Below are 22,892 nucleotides of genomic sequence, written 5' to 3'. Positions count from 1 at the left end.
CTCGGAAATCAATAAATAACGAAGAAAATAAAGTGTTTGAGAGGACGAATAAATTATCTGGTAGGCCGGAAATGGATACTAGGGAAGGACAAAAAGTTGTAAGAAGAGAAAGTATAGCCTCTCAGAGAAAACACAACTATCCCGAAGAATACTTCTAGTTTTGTATGTTGGAACTGTGAGAAACCCGGTCACATTTTTAGGAATTGTCGCTTCCCGAAAACCCTAAAATGTTACTTTTGCAAAGACCCCTGGTTTTAAAACTACGGATTGCAAATGCAACTTGGGAAACGGAGTGAGGGCTCAGGCGAAAGGAGGTCACCTGGAGCCCCGCAAACGAATTTAAGAACCTCCGCTGAATGGCAGCAGTGGGTAAAATATATAGCCGAATTCACCAAAACCTGTCCTGCCGAAGTTCGGAATAAAGGACATAAGACCGTACGTACCCGTATTGTTCTGTGGGATGTTAGTATGGGCCCTGGTCGACACGGGGGCAATGATCTCCCTTGTGAACGATACAACGTATGATATGCTAATGAGTAAAGGAGCGCGGATTACGACTGAAAAACTTCAGATTCAAATGGCCGATGGGACAAAAACCGAAGCAAGGAGAGGGATCGAATTTGAAGGAAGTATCGAAAACATACAACACGCGTTTAAGTTGATTAACGTCTCAGGTCTTACTTCTCCGATTATTTTAGGCATGGACGTAATAGCGCCATTAAAACTAATTGACTTTAAAAAGAAAAACTATTTCCAGAGAAGAGTACGGCGTAAATAACTGTGAGGGGACAGCTATAAATGCTATTGTCACGCTAAGCGAGGAGGAAGAAGAGGAGCTTAGAGAGTTTTTGGAAAACGAATTAGCGGAGTTTAAGGATTCCCCTGGTCTTACCCACATAGTAGAACATGTGATTAAATTAAAGAACGACGAACCGATTAAACAGAGATTTTATCCACGTAACCCCGCAATGCAGAAAAGTGATCAACGATGAAGTTGATTCAATGTTGGCGGACGGGATAATCGAGAAATCGAATAGTCCCTGGAGTTCTCCAGTTGTATTAGTCAAGAAACCTTCCGGAAAATTTAGGTTTTGTGTGGACTTCCGAAAGGTAAATGCAAAAACCGAGAAAGATGCTTATCCCCTACCTCAAATCAACTCTATCCTAGAAAAACTCAAGGAAGCCAAATTTATTTCCACGCTCGACTTAAAATCAGGGTATTGGCAGGTGGGTTTATCGAAGGAAAGTCGCGCCATAACCGCTTTTACAGTACCAGGAAAAGGACTCTACCAATTTACGAGGATGCCGTTTGGTTTGCACTCAGCGGGAGCAACGTTTCAACGACTTCTCGATACCATAATAGGCCCGGAATTGGAACCCAAAGCTTTCGCCTATCTAGATGACTTGATTATTATTTCATCGAATTTCAAGGAACATTTAGAATCTCTGAGAGAAGTATTTCAACGTCTTCGACGAGCTGGCCTAAAGCTTAACCCGGAGAAGTGCAAGTTTTGCCAGACACGCTTAAAATATTTGGGACACGTTATAAACGATCAAGGAATATCCACAGATCCAGATAAGGTGTCCGCTATCTTAGACTTTCCAACGCCGAGGAATATAAGAAACCTCCGAAGCTTCTTGGGTCTTGCGAGTTGGTATCGCCGATTCATATCAGGTTTCGCGACTCTGACGGCGCCACTTACTAAACTGCTGAGAAAAGCGGTTAAGTGGGATTGGACAGCGACTCATGAAGAGGCTTTCGTCGAACTGAAACGCCGCCTAACAAACACCCCTATTCTAGCATGCCCAGACTTCAGCGAACAATTTGTCCTACAGGTAGATGCGTCTCAAATAGGGTTAGGCGCCACCTTGAGCCAGAAGCGAAAGGGTAAAGAGGTGGTTATAGCGTATGCCAGTAGACTGTTAACGGACGGGGAAAAGAAGTTTACGGTCACTGAACAAGAGTGTTTTAGCTTTGGTATGGGCGGTAAAAAAATTTAGACCTTATATCGAAGGGTACCATTTCCTCGCAATCACCGATCACCAAGCACTGCAATGGTTAATGAAGATACAACAACCAACCGGTCGGTTGGCCCGCTGGATCCTCGAGTTGCAGCAACACGATTTTTCAGTCCAGTACCGTAAAGGTGCTTTAAATAGAGTAGCCGATGCTCTTTCGAGAAACCCTCCTGAAAGGACTGATCAAACAACCGAAAACGACGAAGTTAGTGATCATTCTCTGAAGGTGTTTGTAATAGAAAGCTCAGAGAAGGAAAGTAATTCAAATTGCGGCGACTATCTCCCAATGTCATGGTATGATAACCTAATACACAAAGTTAAGAAAAATCCCCGTAGTTTCCCTCGGTTTACCATAAGAGGAGGAAAACTATACAGATATATTCCCTACAGAGGCCCAGGAGAGGGGCGTCAGAAGAGTTTGGATTGGAAGATGTGTGTTCCCGAGGAGGAGAAAAATCGAGTACTTGAGGAAACTCATGATAAGGAAACGGCTGGGCACTTCGGCTATCGAAAGACAGCCAAAACGAATTGCAGAAAGATACTACTGGCCGAGATGGCGGCAAGAAGTCCGAAATTATGTCGCTTCATGTGAGACGTGCCAGAAATTCAAGAGTGAACAAAAGAAACCCGCCGGAATAATGAAATTTAGACGACCAAAGGGGCCTTGGTTCGCAGTTTCGGCGGATTTGATTGGGCCGTTACCTAGATCAAAAAGAGGTAACACTTATGCGGTGGTTTTCCAAGACTGTTTTAGCAAATGGGTAGAAATAGCACCCATAAGACTTGCCAACGCTCGCCAAGTATGCAATCAATTTAAGGAATTGATATTACTTAGGTACGGATCACCTGAGGTACTTATAGTAGACAACGGAACACAATTCACGTCGAAGATTTTTAAGGAACTAGCTGAGGATTGGGGAATCGAGGTCAATTATACTGCTCCATTTTCACCTCAGTCGAACCCGGTAGAGAGATATAACCGCGTTGCTGGGAACGATGATTGCCCAATACGTTAAGAATGACCATCGAGAGTGGGACGTGAACATTTCAGCGTTCAGATACGCGATGAATACAGCGGTACATGGCAGTACAAAGTTCACTCCCGCTATGCTTAACTTTGGCAGAGAGCTGAAGCCACCGAAATCCCTATCCGGGTTTTTTCGAAGAAGGGAATGATAAACGACCCCTCTCAACAGGCCGATATCCATGAGGAAAGGTATGATCGATTTCAACGTTTATACGAGAGATGTCATCTGAACCTAAGGGCAGCTTATAACAATCAAGCAAGGGTATATAATTTAAGACGACGAGAAGTAACGTATAACGTGGGCGATAGAGTCCTAAAAAAGAAATCACGCTCTTTCTTCAGCCGCTAACGCTTTTGCCGCAAAATTAGCTCCAAAGTACATAGGACCCTTTAAAAATCGATTCTAAAGTAGGTTATAACATATACCGTATAACCGATGAGGTCACGGGTAAAAATAGTAATGCCCACGTAAAAGACTTAAAAAACGTTCATTCGTTAATGTTACTGGTGGTGAAGGTACTGGCTAGCTGGTTAGTAAACTGCTTTGCATGATGCTTGTTTTGTGTGGCTTTCAGGTAATACCTGTGGTTAAGAATGAAGGGTCTGAGGAAAACTAATCACGGTTAACCAAACCGAAATCGATGTTTTAGCGGCGAAAGACACATTGATGAACGACGTCGTCATTGAGGGCCCTACTTACGAATTATAGAGAGACGGAATTGGTACCACAAAGTGTGTCTTCCATCGATCTATATGTTCGATACGTTCTTCTTCAAGGACTGGAAGGAGAAAAGATACCAGGCGGTCAATAACCGGTTTAAGAAAGAAGATATCTTTTCAAAACGATATGTTATTCGTTCCCGTACACCTCCCAGACCGTGGTAGCAGGGGACACTGGATCTTAATCGTGGTGATGGTCGAAGAAAATACAATCACCGCGTACGACTCTTGCGGATGGAATAAACGAAGCGGAGAGAGGGACAGTGCGAGATTTCCTGACATACGAGGCCACGAGAAGGAACCGGAAGGTAGAGGCATGGAAAACGGTAGACGCACCCAAGGATATCCCTCGACAAGAGAAACTCGTACGATTGCGGCGCCTTCGTGTGTATGTATGCGGAGGTGCTGTCAAGGAAGGCACGATTAGAAGGAAAAAAAGCGAGTGGAAAATCGATCCGGAAGAACATCGCTTCGGTCCTCCGAGCGGGGCGTGTTGGCGTCGAGGGACTTTCGTTACGCCGAGCCGGGCGATATAGCGGATATGTTTCCTACGGTTCGAGGACAAACTAGCCTCTCCCCAAAAGAAACAGCGACCTCACTCCAGGGAGAAGCGAGTGGGTCAGTAAAATGATCCAGTACTGGAGGATCTGCTTCGAGCGGCCGAACTCGGATATCCATCCATGCGGCACGTTGATCTGTTCGGCCCTCTTTAATCGACCTGGACCGTCTCACCCGGCCCCGATGGAGGTCGACGTGGAGGAAGATTCCGCAGCAACGGATGACCTCATTGCCCTTATCGACGAGGCAGTAAGGGACCTAGACGTGGAGCCAGGGAACCAACGGACGAATGACCATGAAAGAGAAATGAAAGTCGAGTCCGATAGGCCGGTTTTCTCCATGTCTATCAATCGCGGCTTCGGACTCTTGGGAAATGATTGATTGAAAGGACTGTGCGAAGAACGAGGAGACGATACGGTGAAAGATATCGAACCGAGGGAGAGTATTGAAATGGAAGCCGAGACTTCGTCCCTGAAACAGAGTGGAACACCGCGAGGAGAATACGACGGTGAAACACGCAATACAAAGGCGACCGAAAAATGTAAAAGGAAAAAGAGACATCCGAAGAGAATAAGAATATATTCCGAAGATGGGAAGTTCAAGAGGGTAAACGTAAAGTACCTACATTAAAAGGATGCGATGAAGGCATCCGTATAAAGTTTTTCTGATTGCGAAGAAGCAAGATAAATTTTTAGTTACCTTTTGTTTTTGTTATTTGTCAAGGTTGACAAAACATACTATAGGAAATAAGTTTAAATTTGGAGCTGAAGGAATACTTATTTTAGTTTAGAAGTTTTATTTATGTTATTAAAGTAAAAAGAAAGTTCATTTTGAGTAAAACAGAGTTCTTTTTCTTTTTCCGTTTCTTTTTTTTTTGACCGAACTAAGTGGGGGGTGTAAGGTCCCAAATTTTGAAGTGTTTTTTTTTTGGGTCAGAACAGTGAAATACTATATTGTTTTACATTAAAATTGTATCATAGTGGAAGCGAGAAGATAGTTTTAATGTCCTGGCTGTAGTAAAACTCGCACGGCGCGCTACCGTCGCGGACGAGATTGCCGTAGAATCCGCGGGGGGCGCTGTTAAAGATTGTAGCTGCCGCCACCTAGAGCGCGGTAGGTAGTCGACTGATAAAGGGACTGGCGAGGGCCGGCGAGAGGGTTTTCGATACGGAGAAGCGTGATTATCGAGGTGGAAGGATCAGTACAGCGAGCAGAGGACATTTTCAGACAACTTCAATTTCATTTGACAGGTAACTATTATTCCGAGTTTAATTAGTTATTTCAATTATTCATGGTGCAATAGTTGTAGTAAATTTCTGTTTGTTTTTGCTTAGCTTGGCTTGCAATATTTAACGTAAATTTTCTTTGCACGTTTTTCACTCTGCATGTGCAAGAATTTTCATGCATATTTTCATTGAATTTGTACGCATATAGAATTAAGTATATTGTAGTAATATTTAGTTATCTTCACCATTAGTAACGGGTCATAACGATTAAACGCGATTAAATTAAATTGTTTTTCGATTAAATAAAAACTTTCGTTTATTATTAGGCTCTCGGACTGCTGTGAAAAATCGGTCCTGTCTAAAATTAATTTAGGTTTCCCTAAATTTCCGATCTGCTGTCACAAGCGGGTCATAACGATTAAACGCGATTAAATTAAATTGTTTTCGAGTAAATAAAACTTTCGTTTATTATTAGGCTCTCGGACTGCTGTGAAAATCGGTCCTGTCTAAAATTAATTTAGGTTTCCCTAAATTTCCGATCTGCTGTCACAAGCGGGTCATAACGATTAAACGCGATTAAATTAAATTGTTTTTTCGATTAAATAAAACTTTCGTTTATTATTAGGCTCTCGGACTGCTGTGAAAATCGGTCCTGTCTAAAATAAATCTAGGTTTCCCTAAATTTCCGATCTGCTGTCACAAGCGGGTCATAACGATTAAACGCGATTAAATTAAATTGTTTTTCGATTAAATAAAACTTTCGTTTATTATTAGGCTCTCGGACTGCTGTGAAAATTCGGTCCTGTCTAAAATAAATCTAGGTTTCCCTAAATTTCCGATCTGCTGTCACAAGCGGGTCATAACGATTAAACGCGATTAAATTAAATTGTTTTTCGATTAAATAAAACTTTCGTTTATTATTAGGCTCTCGGAACTGCTGTGAAAATCGGTCCTGTCTAAAATCAATCTAGGTTTCCCTAAATTTCCGATCTGCTGTCACAAGCGGGTCATAACGATTAAACGCAATTAAATTAAAATTGTTTTTTCGATTAAATAAAATGTTCGTTTATTATTAGGCTCTCGGACTGCTGTGAAAATCGGTCCTGTCTAAAATAAATTTAGGTTTCCCTAAATTTCCGATCTGCTGTCATAAAGCGTTTCATTAACGGTTAAATGCGATTAAATTAAATTGTTTTTCGATTAAATAAAAAAGTTCGTTGGGGTGGGGGGGGGGGGGGGTGGGGGGGGGGGGGGGTGGGGGGGGGGGGGGGTGGGGGGGGGGGGGGGTGGGGGGGGGGGGGGGTGGGGGGGGGGGGGGAAGACAAAAATTGATGACACTTGATTTTAACTGGTTTGTTGTCAAGTTCTGTGAAATATTGAATGCATGCATGCGTTTCAATCCCACAAAAGATTTGATTTCCAGGTCTTGTTTTGAATTGCTTTTGAAACAGAGAGTCAATATGATTGCACTCAGCATGTTTCAAAGTTAATGCATTTTACCATTTCCTCGTTGTCATCATGGTTTCCTCTTAAGAACAATGTTAAAATATTTGCTAACACTCAGCTAAATCCCTTAAAGTGGCATGCACTATTATCTAGCTCTGTGTTTGCGTATATGGAAATGAAGCGTCATGCGAAATTTCAACTTTAAAGGATGTTCGTTTACGAGGTTATCGTGCAGACAGATAAACAGAAGGACAGAAGTTTTTTCAAGCCCTTCAAGTGATAGGCTTCGTTAGACCCTAACCAATTATTTTTTACAGTATGCAGCTGTAAGAAGATAACTTCCTCAAATTAATTAAACGCCTTTGCGTTTATATAACTACTAGATAAATTCAATCAAATACACATATTTAGATTAAAACGTTAATCGTGCGTTGTCAATTAACTGACTTCAACTCTCGTTTTAGACAGTTTCTGTAACATCATAATAAGTTAAGCTAAATATAATTACAAAATGGAAAAGTTCAACATTAAAACCGTACAGTTAAAATTAAATGAAGAGAATATCAACCATTTGAAAACTTCGAGGTAGTATTATAATAGGTCTATGTGCAAAACTAAGATGTCAGGGCGCGTTTAAAGGATGACAATAGGGGAAACCACGTCGCTGTTTGTTATGACTTGAATATGGATACATGACTGGAAAGACTGGTAATAACGACCTTCCCATATACTTTCGTAAATGTAGGAACCAGAGAGATAGGTTGATAATTTGATATCTAAGACTGATCATATTTTTGTGTAGAGGATGTACTGTAGTATACATCAACTTCGAAGAAAAATGTCCCGATTTCAAACACTGGTTTATGAGAATTGACGAAGGAGAAGCCAGAGCATTCACACAGAACTTCAGCAGAGAAGCTGGGACACATGCCGTCCCAGCCACTAGAGCTTTTTCTTTTGAGGCAGAGAGAACCCTACTCTCTACAAGTTTTGTACATATAATGTCTACTACTTGTTATCACGTGATATAAGTAGGTTTAGATTAGGTTTTCGTGAATATTTTTATAGTATTATGAAGGTTAAAGATAGCCTTAACGACCTCACGTGATCTGAGCTTGGTTTTGGGGGGAATTTCGAGGGACTTTTGTTAATTCTCGCCAGAAACCCGCACTTAAGATCATTGAAATTTCCGATAGGAACTTTCCCAAACTCAGACCACTTCCCAGATCGTACAAATTTTTCTGTCACTTCTAGTAAAAAAAGAAAAATATCCCTCGAGATAGTATCTAAATTTAGCTCAGCACACGTGGGCTCTCCTCAAATTTTATATTTATGATACTTACGTACCTACTTAAAATGGTCTAATAACAATAATACAAGAGATAAAAAATAGATAGAGACAAAATGGCCTCCTTACTTGTTTGACGAGGCAGACAACAAGAACCGATCATCATAATGAGTAAGTAAAACCAAGTGTGTTCTTTTAATAATGCAGTTATTTAGGTCTCCGGCAAGAAAACTCTTCCGAAAATAATGACCTTCGGATAAAAGCAAAGTACCGTCACCGCTTTCTACTATCTAAGTTACTGACTTAGCACTTTAGAATTCTGATATGTTGTGTTTATGTATTCTTGTGATCCTCCTGTAGTTTTGTGACTGTGTCAACTAAAAGAAGGAATTAATACTTAGCTGCTTCTAACTTAGTTCTTTAATGGAGTGCCTTAGACATTTTGTTAAAATATTGATACTATAAATTATTGCAGGATAAAACAAATTCTTACGCTTCAATTGACAAATATCAAGTAAATAAGTTTAATTACTACTCTAGAATTTGTATGAATATGTATGAAAATACTATTGTCTTTATGACTAATGTTTTCTAGTGAGACCAGAAAATTTTACTTTCTCAACTCTCCTTTCGTTGTATAAATGTGTTCTTGTTTTTGTTGAAGCCTAGAACTTACTAAGAACACATTTAAATATATAACAAAACAAACTCACAGATGAACACACTGAGGTACAGGTGAGTGCGACTGGGTGGGGACTCCCAGGTCTCTGTCGTGTGAACGTCTCCTCCTAAGAAGCTGCGGTGTTCTCCATCATCGGTATCTTTTCCTCCTCTTCCTTTCTTAGCCGTGTCACCGTCTGACATAACGATTTATTTAATACAAAACTACACCAGGTATCTGAATAAGTAATTTTAAATAGTCCTGAAATGGTAGTTAACTTACAATAAATCAATTTGGGGTTTAAAGGTGCTCGTACTGTGGTGATGCTACACGTGACTTTCTTTGTTTGTTTCGTACTTTGATTCCATATACTTTGTACTGTATTATTTCAGTAAACGACTATGACTATGTTCAGTAAAAAAGAGGTTTCTCATCTGTTTCACAACACATTCACTTCAATAAAAACTAAATGAAAATGTGTCGTGATATTGATTAATGGATTACGTATCTGAACCTAATCAATATAAATCTTCTATCCATTAAAATGCCAAAAAGTTTTCATTTGCTAAAATGTAAATGGTATTTTGAACGAGAGATTGTTATATCAGTAGAATCCTTTGAAACATTTTCGGAGCACTGAAAGATTGGTAGGAACTTTTGCTTAACTTCAAACTTATATTAACTCGAAGGTACTTTAGATCAAATGTTCAATTACTTTCTACAATATAAATTGGACGTAAAAATAAATGTGGCCAGAAAATGCCCGTGTGTATGTGTGCATATGAAATAAATTGAGTGTGAAGTATGTGGTTGCAACGGGATGCAGCATGTAAATATTCCACAAAACTGCGGAATGTCCAGAATATTGTTTCATTTTACCTTTTAACTAAAAACCATGTTTTAGCTGGGAACCAAAAATGTAGTAATGTTTGTGATATTGAATAGAGAAGAGGAATATTATTGCGAGTAATTTGAAACAACCTATTTATATTTCAGTTACTATTAGTGTTATTAATGACACGTGTGTACCCCATTTTGAGTTTGTATCGAATATCCGTTTTTGTTTAATCTCGTTTGTTAAATAAAATAAAATTTTAATAATTCAAATTTGGTTTGAATTAAATAGCCGCACTTGGTATATTTTATCAAACTAATTAAACTAATGTTATTTTAATTTAATTGTTTTATTACTTGTTATAACCACTTTTAATGCTAAATATCTTTACTTACTCTCAGGCATGGTCTATTCTGTACACACAAATCACATTAGCAGGTTGGCACTTTAAGAATGTCGACGTCGTACAGAAGATAAGAACCGGCAACTAGAACTACAGCAAAAGTCACACAAGTATCGTTACGTGTTCGGAAAGCTGTAGAATGAAACACGGACAGTCTGACAATAAAACGTGTTTGCTGGCGATAGACTCCCATTAACAACGCAAATATACAACTGTAACTGATAATGCGATAATGGTAACTAGTAACCTTCATACAGAAGATAACTGTGCCACCCTCCAAGAGGTCATCGTGAAGATAGAAACCGTGTCAGGAGAACTGCATGGCTGTCAAAGTCAATAAGAGTTTCGTTGTGTATTTTAGGTCGAGGAAAATTGGCCTTGATTTCCAGTACAAGTTTCTGGATAGCGCGATCAAAAAGGTTGACACCTTTCGTGACCTTCGTGTGCTTTTCACGTCTATTTTCCCAGGAACACAAATCGATGGTGTGTGTGATATATATATATATATATATATATATATATATATATATATACCATGTGTTACAAATGTAATGCATACTGAAGGCATTTTGGAAACTATGATAAATTTATATAAAAACTAGATTGTAAACATTTAATGGAAAAACTCTGACAGTAATTCAATGAAAAATTACTTACATTTTTGTAATTGGTTAGCCAAATAGCATGTTAGTTTCAAATCAATAATTATTTATCATATAAAATAATTAGACACCCTATTTAAATTTGACTTTAAATTTCATTAAGACTTTGGAAAATCGAGAAAGTCGTTCTCAATCCCCACAACATTCTTCATGTTGTATGCAGAAAGTAAGGCGTTGGAAGACAGGCAGGTCACCACATCAGATGTGTAGATATTGAACAAATGGGACCTAGATGAGAACCTTGTGGCACTCCAGATGTTAACATGTCGGAAAGGGACACTGTCGAGCCTTGTACCAGTAAGGTACGAGGAGTAAGTACCACTCCAGGAGAGACCCTTGGACTCCATCTCCATATCCTCTTAGCTTGTTTAGAAGAACTCTATGGTACTCTTTGTCAAAGGTCTTCGAGAAGTCATTAGAGATGATGTCGACCTAGTTATCTCTCCCAAAGCCTTCCTGGATGTCGTCTTGAAAAACACAAGATTGGTCGTTACCAACCGCCCAGGGAAAAGAAAACCATGCTGAGAATCTGGAACTATTGACATGGGATTTTAGATCTGACAAGGATTGGATTTTGGATTGACATGGGATCTGGAACTATTGACATGGGATTTTGGAACTATTATAAGGATTTTGACACTCCTGGAATCTTTATACCGCTTCGATCCTATTAAAACTACGCCACACCACGTGTTGCTTTAGTTGCAGGCATATACACAGACACAATCATACAGGTCAGATATTCTCACAATATTTACGCTCAGCCCAATTCCATGGTTGGACATGCACCATCATAGATAATGTTCTGCAAATACAGAAATGCAATTTCAATCACTCTTTATAGGATACAAATGAAATATTTTTATACATATCTTGCTCAATGGAAAATTCATATTTTTAAAATTACGATAAGTTTCATCAGTCCTTCAAAACACGCTCGAGGAGCGAATGCTGATAAATACAAAATACAGTTCAGGAGTTGATTGAGAAGCAGTTTTCAGGATTTACCGCCTGCTTCATTCCCTATAACTTGTCCGTGTGCGTCACTGACAAGCTCACCTAAAACACTGCTAATATTAATAATGTTTGTTACGTTTAGACTGTACAGAATTGAGTCTCAATCATCCATACCAAACTATACTGAAAAGTATTATTGTTTGTATTAGCTATCCTAATCATTCACCATAAATTGAATATTCTCTCTACTTTAGATCCGGATTAAACTTCCAACTATGTGTCCCAGTGACTTTAATAAACTTCTCAGCCGAATTTTGTTTTTTACGATAGATAATTGTGAAGAAAACAGGATTTTTCTGAATATTTGCCATCATTTAGTGATACGATACAACCAGTAACACTACGTTCCGAGATCTTCAATCTACCCGAAGAAGAGATATCTTCTTCGGGTAAACGAAAAAACGAATGCGTGATTACAATATCTAGGTTAAATTTTTTAAAAATACCAGAGCGTTGTGACACACCTGTCAGGAATGACAGCGGCTGTGTTCTGTGTCTATTACATGCACACTAACTCTAAAAGATGCACTTATTACACTGATTATTAAAACCGAACTTCAGAATTCAGGTCTCAATAGGTCCGCACTCACCGGCCAACCAAATAGAACTGAGTAGTGCACTTTATTCACCAAGAGATGTTCAAACCGTTGTATATTTTTCGCCCGTTTAATACCATCGTGTAGCCTATTATCGGCTTGAAACCAAATTATGACGGTATATGCTTAAAAGCTACATGTTGGATATTTCTTGGCAACAATTAAAGTACTACGTTAGTTACAGAAGTAGAAATAACAGTTAGTAAAGTAAACGTTAACTAAGGGGCAAATATATTCCAGAAGCTGGCCGGATAATTTTGTCATAGTTAACGACGACACTGATGTCTAGTGCGAATGTGCCACCTTCATTGAGAACGGCACATTCAAACTTAGGAAGTTTCATTAGTTCTACAGTTTTCTATAAATTACTTGGACTGGACTAATGCTCAGTGGAACCAAGTTTTGCGGCCAATTCATCTGCGTCCTTCAGATGGGTGTGAATGAGTGTATGGGCAAGAGATTCATACACAGTATAACATCTTCTAGAGATAACTCTATCGTTGTATGCGGTAAGAGTGGAATAGAACAGAAATGTCTTTATTGAAAAGTTAGGGCCTCATGGCCTTTCTTGGTGGTTTTTGCTGTATTTACAGACCAAACGGTCATATTCATACACAATAGTACTCGGTCAAGCACTCCTGGCATTATTTCATTGAGGCTGGAATCACTGCCTTGGATTTTCCTTCACGCTGTCCAGTTTCAGTCCCTCGACCACGTCAGGGAGACCGTTACAAGAACAGTCAAGGATCGTGCGATTCCAAATTATTAGAATTTTGACTTTAAGAAGTGTTTTATTGTTTATAATTTATATAAGAGGCCAAGGTTATAATTTGGTCTTTGGGAACGTAGTTTAAGTTCTTAAAATTGTCAATATAAAACTATCAATAGTTAACCATTTTGTATCATTTCTAGTGGCACGTTATTTAACAAAAAATATCCAGGGATCACGATTAGGATAAATTATTGTTCTAATCTTCTTGCCAAAAAAAATATAAGCAAAAAATGTTAATGATATGTCAAATTTGAAGTATTTCAGATGTTTATAATTAAGATATAAAATTTCAAATGAAGGAAATATGATTTTCCGGACATTTGCATCAAATCAGTAGCACTAATTTTCGAAATTGAGATTCCTGACTTGTGCGTGTCACAACGCTCTCATTTAGCAGATCTCGAAAGTAGTGTTACTGATTATTTGTATCATTGAACGATGGCAAATGTCCGGAAAACTCATGTTTTTTCCACAATCCTCTCGATTCCATAACGGTCTGTTGTTCATCAACTTCTCAGCTTTTATGTTATTGTGCTATCGTGGTAACTGTCAATATTAATTAATGCAAACGATTTACGTCAGTTAATATCGGATTTGTAATGTAGTGTAATCTGGCAATAGATGTGGTGGAAATTTTATTAAATGTGATATATTTCTGATTCAAATTACTTTGTTGTGTAATGTGATTTATTTGCATTAACAAACTTCACTATTAAAGATGGTAGGAAATAATGTTGACTCAACTGAGGAAATGTAATTTAATCGTAAACGATAGTGATGAACGACTAAAATGTGAATTTTTTTGCGCAAATTGGTTCCATACTGCTTGTGTGAATCTAACCAGTGATGGATATAAGAAGAACAATGACCCAGCCCAAGTTGTCAGGTGGTTTTGTGAACCTTGTGCTACAAAGCTCGACATGTTTTAGGTAGGCTGACGAATCCTGAGAACATTCTAAACTTACATGCACCAGTCGATAAATTAGAAACGATATTAAAATGCGATATAAATGACATTGTAGGATGAAATAAAAGAATTGATTTAGTTTCGGATGAAAAGGATCGCTTAAATCATAATTTAAGGCTTGGAACTCAAAATGGAATATGCTACTGCTCGTGTGGGGATGTTGAGACCGGGCTCTCAACCTATAAATTCTTTTAAATAGGAGTGAGTAACGAAGACAAAGTGGAAGTGCTTGACCGAGAATTCTGGGTTGAGGGAGAGTTACTTAAGGAGTTTGTCCGTAGAAGACGTAATATCAATAACAGGCATTTTTTGTCAGTGAAATAAGCTTAGGTCCTAGTGAAGTTATATCTAACCAAAATTTTCGTGACTGTGATGTTAGTATCTTATGCTGGAATGCACGAGGGCCCCTTACGAAGTTGGATATTGTCGATTCGCTTATGAGTAAATTAGCCATACAGGTTTTATGTTTAACTGAGCATTGGTTGGCTGCTGATAAGATGCTACCATAAATATAAGTGGTTTTAACCTTGCTGCTAGCTTTTGTAGGCTGCCAAATTGACGTGGCGGTTCTGCTATGTATTTTGAAAATGACATTATGGGTAACCTTTTTTTAATACTCAACTAATCGCAAGTCAATGAGTTTGAATTTTTTTGTATTTTATTTCATGTTATAAAACTGTGATAATTAGCTTATATAGAGTACTCGATAAAAGGAAAGAAGTCTTTGATTTTGTGTGTTTGTGTTTTTTTTTTTTAATAGACTGCATGACTTTGTATTTGAAGTGACTGTAGCCTAGCTATGTGCATATACTCATGGCCGATGACAACAACATTAACATAAGTTCAGATGTATTGACAAAATGGTACACAAATGAGTTCTATTCTAGAACAAAAGTTGGTATGCCTAGATTGTTACTTGTAAGAATGTAGACTGCATTGAACTGAAAATTAAGTATTCTGCATTAAAACGTTTGTATAAGCATAAACTGCAAGAAGCAAAACATAGCTTTCATTCTAACATAATTGAATGCTCTACCAATAAGTCTAAAACAACTTGGTCTGTGGTAAAAAGCATTTCTAGTGTACAATTTCAGCCCAAGGTTACTCGTACGTATACTAATCTAAACAATCACGATTTAATGACCATTTTATAGATAAAGTCAAGGAAGCAATTAGCAACATACCAGCTAAGTAATACAAGTTTTCCTTCTTTTTTACATTCTGCATATCAACTAAACTGTTTTTTTAATTCTCAATTGTTTCTGTAGAACACATTTTCTCTGTGATCCATAAACTTAGTAATAGTAAGTCACTTGATGTCGATGGCCAACTCACGTATTCTTAAAGAAGCTGCCTATTATCTTTGTGAACCATTAGCTTATGTAATAAATTCTTGCATTAACTATTATATATTTTCTGCATGTTTCAGGTATGTAAAGATTGTACCTGTCCATAAAAAAATCCAAGTTCTGACTATGGTAACTATAGGCCTGTAAGCATTATTAGTGTGGTATGCAAGATTTTCGAGATCATACTTAATCGTCAGATTGTAGCATATCTTGAGTCTAACTCTTTGTTCAGTAGCTGTAAATATGGCTTTAGATCTAACCATAGGAGAATTGAAGTTATATTATCTTTTATTTAAGTTGTTGATTAGAAAGTTGCCTCAGTGTGGGTGGCCGACTTTGTGTTCTTACGAGAGCCTTTGACACATGTACTCACATATTACTTCAAAAGCTCGATTACTATGACTTCTGTGGTTCTGGTGTCTCTCTCATCAAGTTCTACCTGAACGAACGTTATCAAGCAGTTTGTATTAATAGTGTCTTGCCTGATTTTTGTCCTTATGGCTTGGTTGAGAATGGTGCCCCACAGGGCTCCGGCCTATCATTAGTTATCGTGATTCACCTTTCAGGGAATTGTCTAAAGTCCTTTTGGACATTTTAATACCATCGGAGAAACTAGTAAGTTTTGATATTGAAAGTCTTTTCCCAAATGTAGCAGTTCCAGAAACTCTCGAAATCGTTGAATCAAAGAAACAAAAATTAAAGGAAAGAACTAAACTTCCCATGCCAGTAATTATGGAACTGTTAGAACTATGTATTCAATGCAATTATTTTGAGTTAGAGGGTAAAATTTACCGTCTAGGTGAGGGAATGGCAATGGGTTCTTCACAGTCTCCTATTTTAGCCAATATCTTTATGGAGGAATTTGAGCAAAAAGCCTTGGCTTTTAGCTCAGTTCAAACCGAATATTTGGTACAGGTATGTAGATTATGCCTTTGTTGTTTTTCCTCATAGAGACACTGAATTGAATGAGTTTTTTAATCACATTAATGGTATTTCTCCTTCCATACGTCTCACAATTGAATTAGAAGTTCAAAACAAGCTACCTTTTTTGGATGTGTGTTTATTAAGAGATAATAATGTCCTTAAGATAACTGTATTACGAAAACACGAACTCAAATTTACTGGTCAATTTTCTATAAACAGCTATACTAATCAAATGTTATACAACTCGTATTTGAGTTTATAACCTTTTACAATATTAATAGTTAAGTTCTTATAGCTACATACTTATATGCTCATTGTCAACCTTTTTCGTTAGTCAGAAACTCCGCAATACCGTTAGTGTTTCTTGACAAAAAAGTTTCCTTAATCCCTTCCCCGCTCTCCTGCCTCAGCCGCTCCGGCAATGAATTGTAAAAACCTAACTCCATTATAACGAGCTCATTTCCGAAAAACGTGATCCTATCTTTTGGATTTCTAAGATTTAGTTCATTACGGATGTTGGTGCTCACTATAGACGGTAGTGTCAGAAAGATTAATATTCTTTCGAACAAACAAGCTATATGTAAAACGTATTCGGCGGGGAATGTTAAGAAATTTCTCTCTCTAAATAGCTCTCTGCATGAAACAGTCTGCTTTTATTGAATATGGTTCTTAAAGCTTTTTTGTAATTTAAATACATATTTTGTTTTTGTATGTTCTTGGCCGCCTCAGAACGAAAATTCCAGAATTAACTTTTTTAAAGACTTTTTCGACGTGGGCTTCAAACTTTAGATGCTTTTCGAGAACAATTCCAATGAGTTTGTTCTCTACAACTGGCGTCAATTATTGATTTTCAACAATAAAAGATATGGAGCCACTATATTTTTTCATTCGGTTATGCAAAACTCAATTGCTTGTTTTGCCTCTATATTCAAAAGCAGACATATACATTAACTTCCATGTCAGATTTGTTTTTGGCCGATATATGTAAAGAGATGTCATCTGCAAATAAACACACGCCCTATTTGAAATGCTATTTGGCAAGTTATTTATAAATATCAGTAAAATTAGGGGTCCAAGTTCCGAGCCCTGAGGAAACCCCCTGTCACAATCTCAGTCTCTAAGAAATTATTATTCCCAACCTTAGACAACCCTTATTGTCATGGAAGGGAACTTGGACACGTTGGTACCTTTCTTTGGGATAAGAAGCAATCCGCGATTATGTTACAACCCCTCAGACCAATATGATGTAGCTTGTGTAGAAGAAGTCTGTGGTCGACCATATGAATGGCAATTGATGACAAGAGCTGATTGATGGCCTCCACTGTAGATTTTCCTTTGATAAATCCAATCAGATTTTAAGACAGGATTTGATTCTTATGAAGAAATGCAGTTTCAGAAATATGTTTTCCATTGCCTTAGATAAAAAGGATACCAAAGAGATCTGTCTAAAATTCTCACTCTCAACGTTACTCTTTCTCTCTTTTGTAAAGAGTTTGCACTATCGAGTGTTTTAAAGACCAAGCTGGAAAAAGATGTTAATAAGATAAACCATAGTACTGGAAACCAAGTCACTTGTCTGTTTCAGGATGTTTGAGGAGATTCCATAGGCGCCAGCGGAGTTTTTGTTCCTAAGAATAAAACCTCCTGCCTAACTTTTGTCTCAGAGGTTTGCAACAAGAGCAATGTGGCACTGCATAACGCCAGGTTCTTCTCGTAGCCACTTGAAGTTACAGTTGATGCTTGTACGAGTATGTCCAGCCCTTTTCCAATTTAATATGACTTAATCATATTCTCGACAACGTAGAGATCATTTACAATCCCTCCATCAGTTTTTTTTAGACAGATGTCATTGTTAGTTTGGGCTAACGATTGTGGTTCTTATCTTTTATTATGTTCCTTATGTTTTCGTTTTATTTAGGAAAGTTTTATTTTATTTTTTATAAATTCGGATTTGGCTTTATTTATTTCTTGTTTGTACTCTTTATATTTTACTTTATACTCTAAACAAAGGGAATGTGAAGATTCAAGATTTTTGTTTTTGTATACAGGTCTTGTAAACGACCTTTGAACTGTGCAATAGTTCTACTCAAGGGAACTCTTAACAATGAATCTTGATATTTTTTTTCCATTTAATAAGAGGGAAGCATATCTCATAATAGTACCTTATTGTGTTTAAAAAAATATTAAATCTTGAATTAAAGTCATGTTTACTAAACAACTCCTCCCAAGTCTCTTTCCTGAGATAGTATCTGAAGGTTTGAATGTTATTGGGGGAAAATCTACGAATTTCTCGAAACTTTGAGGTGGTTTTATAGTCATTTTTTAGCAGCTGGATTACAGGCTCCTGTCCGAAAAAGCCGTATCAACGATTCCTACCATAGCTATTTTATGTGTAATGAAACTCGGTTGCTCCACCGTGCTTAGAGATCGTGTCTATCGCATCGTAATGCACTCAATTGTACACCCGATGAGACAATGAGACTCTGATGTCGAAACTATGTAAATTTTTCGTTTTGAGCCTTTTCGTCGTTGACTTGGATCTCTTCGGGTGAACATGACTCCAGATTCCAGAAGTCAAGTCTGAGACAGCGTCAGAGACCAGAAGCTTCAATAAAATGAAAAAGATCTGGAGCTAAAATAAAAATTCAATTTGAAGACAATAGTATAACTTTAGAAACCCAGGATAAAGTGTTTAGCTTTAAAAAGGATTTTTGTTATCTTATTATTATGGCCCAGGGCGGTGTTGCCCCGGTAGTCTGGCGGGCTAAGAGCAGGACTAGCCGCACTACTTAACAAAATTCTGTTCAATAAATTCTGTGACACTAAACGCTTTAAATTGGCCTTAAAAGCCCAAGATTATAACTTTAAGATCTACATTTATTGATCAATCCCGCCGACTTTTTTCAACCGTCTGGTCAAGAGTAAAAGTTAAGATGGTAATTTATAAATAAATTTACAGTTACCTGCCAGATAGTAACCTTCTACATATGTTGAATAGAACTTTGGTCGTGATCGGATTTAAAGTTTCCGAGTTGTGAATATTTGGAAGTTTCCGTTGGGTTAAAATTAACTCCCATAATTGTGATTCTGCTAGTTATTTTGTTATTAACGTTCAAGCACGAGTATGTGTACTTTTTGATCCGATAGTAAAGCGATTCACGCGGAGACTGGCTAAATTATGCGTAAACATTAGTTGTACCGCAACGACTCGACCTTCTACAATTTTGCTGCCCTTGGCAAACGACCCCCCTTTCACCGTCGAACTGCGACTCTGAAAATTATACTAGTTTCAATGTAAATGTATAATCACGTTTTATTTATAAAAAACAATTATTTTTGCGGTTTTTTGTAGTACCAACATAGTACAACAGTTGGAGAAATCAAAACAACTAAAGATAAAAATAGGCTGATTTGTTATACAAAATCTACTTAATAAACATTTAATCGATTAATTTATGAGAAGTAATTTGTCGCCTAATGGTACACGAGATCGCGTTATATCGTTTGGCTGCGCAGCACCTCTTTCCTCTTGCGGCTGTTCATGGTGGCCTGGATCTCCTCGAAAGACATGCCGCTGGTGTCCTGCACTACCAGCAAGACGAACACCACGACCAGGAAACAGAAGAACGAACACGCCAAGAACAGGAACTCTATGCCGATGAGCACGGTTAAGGTCGGGAACAACTTGGAGCTGATGAAAGCTGTGACACCTCCAGTTGAGGTGACGAGTGTAGAGGCGTAAGGTTTCATGTTGTTGGGGAACAGCTCTCCTGACAGAGCCCATGGCACTGTGGCAAACCCTGTGGCAATAATAACCCTGGGATTTTTAAATAAGAATAGACTTATATTCATACCAGAGGCCATAAGAATGCTGTCGTGTAAAAATTGGATACAATTGGTTGAATAGTTTACAAATAAACCAACAAAGGCACTTTCGCATTTATAATATCACAGGATATATTATGTTAAGATGAACATTAATTAGGTAGGTAGACTATAGCAGACCGCACAAAAATGAGCGTGTCACCCACGAGTGTGGATAACGTATTTGAATCCCCCATCTACCCCCGCAGCAAACAATGTTCCCAGTCTGAAGTGTATGGAAAATTATTTTACGGTCTCAACATCTGTTAAATAAACAAGTATTATATCATCTCTTTCGTATAGACTTGTGATGAAGCTCCGGTAAAATTGGCCGAAACAACTGGTCTGGGTACGCGCCTGAGTATCATTACCTGTAGCCGTAAACAAATAAACGTACATTTGACAGATGGAGGTCAGCATCGATTTGGTAACCCTGCTACAAACGACATTGGACTGCTTTGGTGCGGACTGCTATAGTTATTTTACAACAATGCATGAGTTTAGTTTCTCACTCAAAAGGAAAGATAGATGAGTACTAATAGGCTTTTCTAAACTATAAGCATTGAAACTCTTATAAAACTACAACAATAGTGTATGCATAATAATGTAAACAAATGAGTACAATCAAATTACCTGCATTAAAGAACAGGATATAAGTTACGACGCTTAAAAGAGGCAGCCAGCTGACAGAGTCAACGTTGAAGTGGTTGGCTTTGAGCAAGAAAAATATCCCAAGTGATCCCTAAACATTCAGACAAGAGATGCGTATTATGATTACTAATAACACTACTAAGGGATTATAGCTTTAAATTCATGTTATCTCTTCTCTGAAAAATAATAATTTTACAATAAAGCTGTTCAATGTTTCTTTTCAATGTATTATTCTTGTTCAGCCTCATTCTATTATTTAATAGAAAATTAAATTAAACTATTGTGGCAAAACTGACAATTAGTTTTATTGTTAGAAAAGACAAAATATGAAATATTATAAAACTTTTTTATAAATATTGTGAAAATATGTTTTTCCATAATTGTTTAGGCGTATGAACATAAACAAATATGTATAAGAGTGTCTATAAAACCCTTTAAAGGAATTTAAACAAACATTTAGTCAAACGCCAACAAGGCAGAAAACAATACAATATGCACTGGCAAGTTACAAGCCGAAAACCTTCCTTCTCTAATCAATACAAGCACGGAAGCAGGACAGCATACAGTAGTAAGGTACAAGTCTAAAACCTACCTTGTCTAAACAAAACTAGCACAGAAGCAGGACAGTATACAGAAGTATGGTACAAGTCTAAAACCTCTAAAACGCAAACATAGCACAGAAGTATACATTAGTATGGTACAAGTCTAAAACCTACCTTGTCTAAACAAAACTAGCACAGAAGCAGGACAGTATACAGTAGTAAGGTACAAGTCTAAAACCTACCTTGTCTAAACAAAACTAGCACAGAAGCAGGACAGTATACAGTAGTAAGGTACAAGTCTAAAACCTACCTTGTCTAAACAAAACTAGCACAGAAGCAGGACAGTATACAGTAGTAAGGTACAAGTCTAAAACCTACCTTGTCTAAACAAAACTAGCACAGAAGCAGGACAGCATACAGTAGTAAGGTACAAGTCTAAAACCTACCTTGTCTAAACAAAACTAGCACAGAAGCAGGACAGCATACAGTAGGTAAGGTACAAGTCTAAAACCTACCTTGTCTAAACAAAACTAGCACAGAAGCAGGACAGCATACAGTAGTAAGGTACAAGTCTAAAACCTACCTTGTCTAAACAAAACTAGCACAGAAGCAGGACAGCATACAGTAGTAAGGTACAAGTCTAAAACCTACCTTGTCTAAACAAAATTAGCACGGAAGCAGGACAGCATACAGTAGTAAGGTACAAGTCTAAAACCTTTCTTGTCTAAACAAAACTAGCACAGAAGCAGGACAGTATACAGTTAGTATGGTACAAGTCTAAAACCTTTCTTGTCTAAACAAAACTAGCACAGAAGCAGGACAGTATACAGTAGTAAGGTACAAGTCTAAAACCTTTCTTGTCTAAACAAAACTAGCACAGAAGCAGGACAGTATACAGTAGTAAGTTACAAAACCTTTCTTGTCTAAACAAAACTAGCACAGAAGCAGGACAGTATACAGTAGTAAGGTTACAAGTCTAAAACCTTTCTTGCCTAAACAAAACTAGCACAGAAGCAGGACAGTATACAGTAGTAAGGTACAAGTCTAAAACCTTTCTTGTCTAAACAAAACTAGCACAGAAGCAGGACAGTATACAGTAGTAAGGTACAAGTCTAAAACCTTTCTTGCCTAAACAAAACTAGCACAGAAGCAGGACAGTATACAGTAGTAAGGTACAAGTCTAAAACCTTTCTTGTCTGAACAAAACTAGCACAGAAGCAGGACAGTATACAGTAGTAAGGTACAAGTCTAAAACCTTTCTTGTCTAAACAAAACTAGCACAGAAGCAGGACAGTATACATTAGTATGGTACAAGTCTAAAACCTTTCTTGTCTAAACAAAACTAGCACAGAAGCAGGTACTATA

At 37.8% G+C, this 22,892-nt stretch overlaps 1 protein-coding gene across 1 annotated transcript in view; it reads right to left on the bottom strand.

Annotated features, from left to right (window-relative positions):
- LOC124360963 overlaps positions 1 to 22,892 on the bottom strand; it is a 58,058-nt gene that overhangs the window by 20,906 nt on the left and 14,260 nt on the right. Inside the window, exons 5-7 of the mRNA XM_046814999.1 lie at positions 20,968 to 21,076; positions 19,980 to 20,270; positions 8,998 to 9,141 (exon numbers count right to left, since the gene is read on the bottom strand). Coding sequence (XP_046670955.1) covers positions 8,998 to 9,141; positions 19,980 to 20,270; positions 20,968 to 21,076 — 544 coding nt within the window. The remainder of the gene's footprint in view (positions 1 to 8,997; positions 9,142 to 19,979; positions 20,271 to 20,967; positions 21,077 to 22,892) is intronic.

The sequence above is a fragment of the Homalodisca vitripennis genome, chromosome 4 (assembly GCF_021130785.1).
Source record: "Homalodisca vitripennis isolate AUS2020 chromosome 4, UT_GWSS_2.1, whole genome shotgun sequence".
NCBI classification, from domain to species: Eukaryota; Metazoa; Arthropoda; class Insecta; order Hemiptera; family Cicadellidae; genus Homalodisca; species Homalodisca vitripennis.
This window is presented reverse-complemented; position numbering and strand designations above follow the sequence as displayed.